General features: G+C 43.5%; 1 protein-coding gene across 1 annotated transcript in view; it reads right to left on the bottom strand.

Moving 5' to 3' along the window:
- The window catches only part of LOC134448121 (B-cadherin-like), a 32,343-nt gene that overhangs the window by 970 nt on the left and 22,579 nt on the right, over positions 1-8,794 (bottom strand). Inside the window, exons 9-15 of the mRNA XM_063197878.1 lie at positions 8,409-8,594; positions 7,700-7,944; positions 5,640-5,782; positions 3,623-3,859; positions 2,376-2,594; positions 1,683-1,819; positions 1,044-1,190 (exon numbers count right to left, since the gene is read on the bottom strand). Of these exons, the coding sequence (XP_063053948.1) occupies positions 1,044-1,190; positions 1,683-1,819; positions 2,376-2,594; positions 3,623-3,859; positions 5,640-5,782; positions 7,700-7,944; positions 8,409-8,594 (1,314 nt within the window). The remainder of the gene's footprint in view (positions 1-1,043; positions 1,191-1,682; positions 1,820-2,375; positions 2,595-3,622; positions 3,860-5,639; positions 5,783-7,699; positions 7,945-8,408; positions 8,595-8,794) is intronic.

The raw sequence follows: 8,794 nt of genomic DNA, 5'->3' as shown, positions 1-8,794 counted from the left end.
CAGATTCTGGTGGGACCAAAAGAAACAAGCATGTAGCCCCTTAATGCACGACGTACCTCCAGTGGCACGCTGTAATAGTTGAATAATCAATAATCATTGAAATGTAACTACTATAGCACTACAAAACTATGACACAACACAGGCCCTTTAGTAATGCACCACGACTTGGTCATTAACATACTGGTAACAACAAATGTATAAAGCCATGTCTTAAGGGGTTAACAGTGGCAAAAGTAAAGAATAGCAAGCAAGCGCTCTATAGTCTTAAGTCCAGGTTGAAGTGGTGCATTATGGTTATTCCTTTTAGGACTTGGCAGACTGTTGAGCTACTGTATATCCAAAGCACTCTCCTTTGAGTCAAGGTGGTTGAAGCATGTAAAAACCCTCTATTTTACATCCGGGTAAACATGGTAAAAACGGCGACCGGTTTCAGCCGTCTGGCCTTCATCAAGGCGTGGTTAAAAACTCAGGTCCTGGGTAACACAGGTAAGGCTTTTTTAAATACTTCAACCACCTTGACTCAATGAAGAGTGCTTTGGATATATAGCTCAAGGGTATTTTACCCTTTTGGGTTGTGTGTTCTACTACTAACGCATGCTTAAAGGGACACTGTGCAGGAAATGGTCAAAAAAGGTATTGCGACTATTCTGCTCATTGAAACTGGGCTGCCAATTGCCAAATTTGATCTTCTCATGAAAGTTAATAAAGTATTAAACAAATATTGTCTAGTATGGTCCAAGTACAGTTATTTTTTGCAGCTAAAAATGGCTATTTCTGGAAATTCAAAATGGCGGACCATGGAGAAGATCCCCCTTTTCATGTATGAAAATTGCAATTTTTTCAGTCATAATTAATACTTAGATGGTGGTGGTAAGTATTCATGCACACGCACACGCACACGCACACACACACACACACACACACACACACACACACACACACACACACACAGAAACTAATTTCAGAAAATGATAACCATATTTGAAATAAATATCATATTATATCATTATAATATGATATATGAATAATATGAAGGCTCTTACGTCAATGATGAAGTTGCCGATGTCGTCGGGGTTGGTGGGGCGGGGGCGGTACATGGGGGCTGCGCAGGTCAGGGTCGGAGCCACGTTCTCCCTGTAAACCTCAGGCCTGTTGTCCAGACCACGGTGAAGCTGGCTCAGGTCAAACTCCTGCTGGGTTGTCAACCAAGGAAATTATTATATACTTATACTTATCATTCCTGAAATATTTGTATAATTATGCTTTTTGTTTCACTGGACATGCACTATGATGTATGATATGAGTTCTTCAGAGTTAAAACCAGTATTGTGTTTTTTAGCTGATATCAAGTGTTGCCAACCAAGGAAATTATATACTTCTTATCATTCCTGAAATATTTGTATAATTACTGTATGCTTTTTTGTTTCAATGGACAAGTATTATTATGTATAATCATATCAGACCTTCAAAGTAAACCCAGTATTGGGTTTTTTAGCTGATATCATTTGTTATAACTGGTGTTCGAGTTTTCTATAATTATGTGCCGATATATATTAGCGATTACAGTTGTTACACTCCTGGTTCCTGGTCCTGGTTCCAACACACACTTACTGTGCACACACACACACACACACACACACACACACACACACACACACACACACACACACACACATGCGTACCCTGTCGTCCTCTCCTCCGCCCTCCTCGTCGTAGTAGAACAGCTGATCTCTGACGTCGTCCTCGTCCTCCACCAGGATTCCCTTCTTCGCGCTGCTCCTCTTCCTCCTCACCAGCAGGAGCAGTATCAGCAACAACACTAGTACACAAGGACAAAGAACATGCTTTCAACTAATACTCTTTAACCGCCCAGCACTATCAGAATCAGCAACAACACTAGTACACAAGGACAAAGAACATGCTTTCAACTAATACTCTTTAACCGCCCAGCACTATCAGAATCAGCAACAACACTAGTACACGAGGACAAAGAACATGCTTTCAACTAATACTCTTTAACTGCCCAGCACTATCAGAATCAGCAATAGAATTAGCAAGAGAACTGCAGGAGGACAAGGGACACACATTTAACAAGAAACTGGTCAAACGCAGTTTCAAACTTCTGTGCTAAGCCTGTTTCATAGATTTTTGACAGTAAAGTACACTTGACTAGCCTGGTGGAGGTCTGCACTCTCTGAGTGCATTAAAGTTAATATTAAATTAAATATTTAACGGGTTTGAATTATTTTTATGGGTTTGTTACGTTTTTTCCCACTATGGGAAAATGTACAATTCACTTCAAGCTATAGAAGTCTGTCCTCCAATCAAAGAGAACTGGTGAGCAAAATACAATGCACACTCTTTATGCAACTTACATAGTAAAAACAGGACGGCACCCAAAATTCCCATAGTTTCCGGCAGGCCAAAGCTTCCTACTCTGATATCCATGCAGTTCTTGTCGTTTCCTGTGCAGTCGCACACCTCCACCTGCAAAGTGTTGACCTGGCCCAGGCCTTGGTTGTCCCAGACGGTCATGATGACGTCATACTCGCCTTTGCTCAGGGCGGTTCGCATATTGAGAACGATGCCAGTCCCTTTTCACCAAAACAGAGAACACAAATGTCAGCATAAAACATAAAACACAAGAGGTTTTGCAAAAAAGTTGCTTGAAAAGAGAAAAAACGTTTCTTCACCAAGGCACTCCAAAAAGTATACTTAAAAATGTCTTTATTATTATTAGCCATGTTTCATTAAGGACTTTTTAAAATTTCCACAGGCAGTGCCTTGAGCCTTTTTGACAAACACATGAGGTTTTGCCTCATCAACAGAGAGAGGGGGCTACTGTGCATTAATAACACATACGTAACTGAATGTGGCCTGTTGCAGGGGTGCACAATTAACAGTATTCATTCATGCTTTATGAGCAAACTATATACAGTATTACTGGCAATTGATGTTAATCAATTTGAGCCATTCGTCCCAAAGGACAAGGGGAGTCGTTGATACATCTACTTTATCTATGAATTGGAGAAAAAAAGCAAATATGTAGCAAGAGCTTTGTTTCCTGATTCTGGAAGGTCTGCCCATCTCTATCTGCACACCCCGCCCTCCCCCTTATTATTAAAAAATAAAAAGACTAATGCACCTTAACCCTTTGAGGAGTAAGGACTTTCCCCAGGTTCTTCTAGAATTTCACTTGAACACTCTACAGCTCCCATAGAAGTCTGTGTTAAAAATCTTGTCCTTATGACATCATAATGAGAACTCAAAATTTGGGCAAAATTCTAATCACATATTTGTGATGGTACTCCTCTTAATGGCAAATAAGCGCCACCCTCTTTCAGCTGTATCTTTCTCAACGCCCCCCTCCCCCCCACCCTAACCCTAACCCTAACCCTAACACACACACCCCCCCCCCCTCCCCGGGGCTCCCCAACTGGGAGGCTGTAGATCCACCATTGAGACACTCTACTCTAAAGCTTTACCAGAGACGGTTTCAGCACAGCTGAACAATGCTTAGTATCTTTGGTTTAGAGGTGTTGTATAAAAGGATCTTTGGTTCTACTTCCTGAACCAAGCCAGAATGTCCACCCATCTCTACCCCCCAACCCCGCCCCCTTACGGTTGTCATTCATCTTGGCGCTCCAATAGCTGCGTAGGCTGCTGTTTAGCTCCACCCTGAAGGGGTTGGAGAAGCCTGGACCGTCAGGATCATGCACAGTGAGATGGGCAGCCACAGGCTTCTGGTTGCACATGATGAGCTCCCTCTCCTGGACACTCGGGGCATTGTCGTTCACGTCCTCCAGCTCGATGAGCAGAGTGCCGGTGCCTGTTGCTGGGATGTGATGGCTGTCTGGTGCTGGGGAGGGACAACAGAGGAACATGAGGCATTTATTCAGTGTGTATCAGTGATGGCTGTCTGGTGCTGGGGAGGGACAACAGAGGAGAATGAGGCATTTATTCAGTGTGTATCAGTGATGGCTGTCTGGTGCTGGGGAGGGACAACAGAGGAACATGAGGCATTTATTCAGTGTGTATCAGTGATGGCTGTCTGGTGCTGGGGAGGGACAACAGAGGAGAATGAGGCATTTATTCAGTGTGTATCAGTGATGGCTGTCTGGTGCTGGGGAGGGACAACAGAGGAGAATGAGGCATTTATTCAGTGTGTATCAGTGATGGCTGTCTGGTGCTGGGGAGGGACAACAGAGGAGAATGAGGCATTTATTCAGTGTGTATCAGTGATGGCTGTCTGGTGCTGGGGAGGGACAACAGAGGAGAATGAGGCATTTATTCAGTGTGTATCAGTATCTCTGTTTAGGGATACAGCACATACAGACAGAGGTGATAGTGAAAAAAAATCCTGAGCCTGAACTTTTTCCCCTGCTCTAACGATGACGACAAGATACTGCATAGTAACGTAACGTAGGAATATTTTGACACATTATTCAAACATTTAATAGCCTGTGTATGACCATTATTCAAGCCTGATAGTAGAAGAAAACCCTGAACCTGTAACACTTTCTGAGATAAGAATAACCTAATGTCTAATTATTATCAATGTTTTTAGTTTTGCAAACTCTGTCAAGCCTGAAATCAGGCATGGAGGCTGAATACTATCAGCCCTGACATCTACATAAACTGTGAAGAGTGAACACTGAACAAAAAGTACACCAACCCACCAACACACTCTCTTCATTGAATGACATGCACGTAGTCTGTTTGATGTCTGATGAAGGGAATGCTGCCCGAAACGTCAAGAGCAACGGGAGCTTGGTGTCTACTACTATCAGCCCTGTACAGATTATAATACACTACTGTATAATCACTGCTCTGTTTATATCGTGCATGAATTCATGTTTACTTAACACGTTATTAGTCATTTGTAAATGTTCATTTTCACATTATCTGTAATCAATGAATCACTCAGGACCATATCTATCGTCTGTTTGTCTGTCTACTGTGCAAAAAAAAGAATGTGCAGTGGAAAAGGGGAATGTATAATCCATCCCTGGTAGTTTTTATCTGAGATTTCGAAATGGTGGTTGCTGCCCTGATCATTTCTGACGTTTCTGGGTGGGCAAGTTCAAATGACTCAACAATATGACTCATCTGGAGGGAATGCGAGCAAGCAAAAAGATTCTTAAAACTCGTAATGACCTGCCAATTACAGTAGGCACCCCTCATTTCAGGAATAGCCGAGTGTTGTGTTATAAATGTGGATGTTACTTGAGAAAATATTGATTGAGGTGTTTACCCTACTGTGCGTGGGAAACCTAGAAATGCTTGTACTTCTGTAACTTCAAGTAAGTTTTAAAATGATTTCAACTAGTGAAACTAGTGGAAAACAATACTTATGCCAGATGGTGCGTAGCCCAACTTTGACCCGAGTGGCAGGAAGTGCTTGATGCAAGGCTCCAGAGATACACGTATGAGATTGTTTTCATTTAAAAATATTGGAACATAAAAATGCACTTTATTCCATGTTTATAAATTGATATTTGTTTCAGAGGCTGAGGTACTGTTTTTCTTTTTATAGACTGACAGTACGTTTTCCCAAAAATGACTGAACAGGCACTTTTTGCAGGTATTTTGGCATAAATGGGTTAAATTGTAGCAATGTATTGTCTGTGTTGTAGTACATTGGTCGATGGCATAGATGGTGGCTTTGTACTGTCTGTTGAACATGAATGGTGACTCCCGGTCCATGGGACTCTTCACGGAGATGAGACCAGTAGCCGGGTCAATGGCCAGCCAGCCGCCCTGATCCTGGCCCACACGATATCTGGGAAGCACACACACGAACACGCACGAACACACACGAACACGCACGCACACACGCAAGCGCAAGCGCAAGCGCATGCACGCACGCATGCACGCACACACACACACACACGCACACACGCACACACAGATACACACACACACACACACACACACACACACACACACACACACACACACACACACACACGCACACACATTATTAAAAAATAAAGCCAGACCACATATACATAGTCATACACTGTTACAATGGTGCATTCTCACAAAAGTTTAATGTTTTAATGATCTTCTGTTTTTTTTTTTTTTTTTTTTTTTTTTGGGGGGGGGGGTGCCTTTCGATGGTTCTTTTATGATCCCACACCACAGTAAAGCAGTTCATACCTGGGCCTACTATAATGGCTATCCAGTCTAAATGTAGTTCCTATTTGTTTCTAATGTGGTTCCTGATTGGTCTCAATATAACGGTCTAATGTCAACATTAGTTTCTGTCAGCCCTTTACTGTATATGATATGGCTATTATGGTAGCTCCAATGAAGTTCCTCTACATTTGACCTAATTATTTGAGGTTTGTGGAAGACCACACTGGTGAATCAAATCAAAACGCTGCCGTTTGTTAAATAAAATATAATTTTTTGGAGCTTATGTCCAGTGTGCGGACCACTCTCTCACATTCACGATGACAATGAGGCTTTCCCAACAGTCCTTTCCCAACAGTCCTTTCCCAACAGTCCTTTCCCTGTGGCACTTGTGTACAGTGGCTTCTAGGCCTATAGAGAGTAGCATGGCGACGCCATCCTATGTACTCCACCTAAAGATTTTGGCTTCACACCTAGTCTGGCGAAACCCTCCTAGCTCGGTTCGCTCACTGTTTAGCCAACCAGCAAACAGTTGAGAGTGGTGACGAAGAACTCACAAGCGAAGTCTGTGACTGATTGGTTAAGGTTACAGTATTCACACTTTTTGTTTTGTTATGTGCATGCTTTTGCGACACTATATCGTTACAGTCATCCACAAAAAGCACAATATGGGTTTTAATTTGAATTCGGAACTCCAATGAATTTAAATATCAGAGTAAGATCAGACCATCTCCCACCCTCCACGGAGACAGATTCCTCTTAGCTATCACCAGACTGTTTTACGGAGTCAACAGTCGGCTTTCGCCCAGGCTGTATAGAGAGGTCCCGGAGTCTAGTTTGGCAGCGGTTAGGTATATAAGACTTAAAGAAGATTAAACAATAACATATATTAAACCTGCTCACTCTCTGCCGAACTCACTCTGGTCACTTTCCCTCCAGAGAAGGCTTTACCGTTCCTCCCCCGTGTTCCAAACCATTCAACACAAATGTCCCTCACTCTCTCCTCCTCCTCCACTCACTCCTCCACAGAGTTGCAGCCTCTTACGGTAGGGACACATAGGAGGCGAAGCGAGCGAAGTGAAGAGAGGCGATATTCAACTGTCATCAGGTCGTCGCAGCGAATGAAATGGAATGGAACAGTTATGTTGTTGATTTGATTGTGCCACGGCAGGCGAATTCGCTCCTCATTTGCATAACATTAAACTTTCTTTAATAATTTCGCTTCGCTTCGCTCCTGTTCGCTTGCTTTCGCTTGCCATCGCTTGCCATCGCTTGCCTTCGCCTCTCTCATAGGAATGAATGCCAAAGTTCGCAAATTCGCGTGTATGTGTCCCTACCGTTAGGCCTACTGCAGATGGGCCCATCGACAGGTCTATTCATTTTTTTGCTGATAACACTCAACCACATCATAATAACATAGGCCTACCTATGACAATGCAAAGGAGTCTTAGGTAACCGATTAAGGCATGGTCGTTACCATTTTGGTGGCAATAAAGTGATAACAGAGGCTCTGCATTCAAGGGGTTAATGTTGTTTGTGAGTGTGTTACACTTGCGCTTACAGTATGGCCTGATTCATCTCCACGTCGGGGTCTACTGCCGTGTAGGACACGATCTCGCTGCCCACCGGCAGGTCCTCTGACTTCACCACCAGCTTCTGTTCCGGCGTGAAGTAGGGCGCCTCGTTCACGTCCTGGACGTCGATGATGACCGTGGCAGTGGAGGTGATGACAGAGGGCTCAAAGGGGACCTCGTTCTGGGCCGCGATGATCAGCGTGAAACGCCGCGTCTGCTCAAAGTCCAGAGGCTGAGAACGACAGAAAGACACAGAAGAGGTACTTTACAAAGTTGTTGCTTTCCTGTATAATAACATGCCAATAAAATGTCTGTAACCCTAGAAACCCTAGAAACTAAATACTGTGGTGAAACAGTACATTACGTGAAATATTACATGACATTGTCTTATCCAAAATATTACATTACGTTGCCTTGTCCAAAGCAACATGCAAAAGAGGGCACATGAACAAATATTTAGTAGTGAACCGCAGAGTTTCTTCACAAGCCTTGTAGCCCCATAATGCACTAGTGGGGGTATTCCCACACTATTTGCTGAAATTACTCAACTACATCATAACAACATGGCTATGACATTACAGAGAGCCTTAAGGAACAAATTAAGACATAGCCATTATAATTTTGGTGGCAGTAAGGTCATGACATAGCCTATGCGCTAAGGGGTTAAACGGTTGAACAGTGTTTCGATGTGGTTACCTGGGCGGTGGTGATGATGCCCTCGTCTTTGCTTTCGCCGGTGCTGATGCTGAAGAAGCCGGCTTCGTTGCCGCGGAGGATGGAGAAGATGGTGTCCCAGTTGGGGGTGTGAGGTTCATCAGCATCATCCACCATCACGCGCACCACCTCCGCATCCAGACTGTTCTCTGGCACTTGGGCAGTGTACTGATGGTGGAAATCACATAGCACGCACACACACACCCACGCACACACACACTTACATTTATTCAAAGCCCCTTCCAGCTATTTCAGGTTATAGTCCTTGAGGCCAAGTAGGGTTAGATGCCATCCAGCCGGACTGCTCATTTGGGCTCTTTTCCAAAATGAGATACATCAATTTTATAGAATGTTGGGAAATTTACATT

Source organism: Engraulis encrasicolus, chromosome 4, assembly GCF_034702125.1.
Source record: "Engraulis encrasicolus isolate BLACKSEA-1 chromosome 4, IST_EnEncr_1.0, whole genome shotgun sequence".
In the NCBI taxonomy this organism is placed as follows: Eukaryota; Metazoa; Chordata; class Actinopteri; order Clupeiformes; family Engraulidae; genus Engraulis; species Engraulis encrasicolus.
The sequence above is the reverse complement of the archived record's forward strand: the minus strand, read 5'-3'. Positions and strand labels throughout refer to the sequence as shown.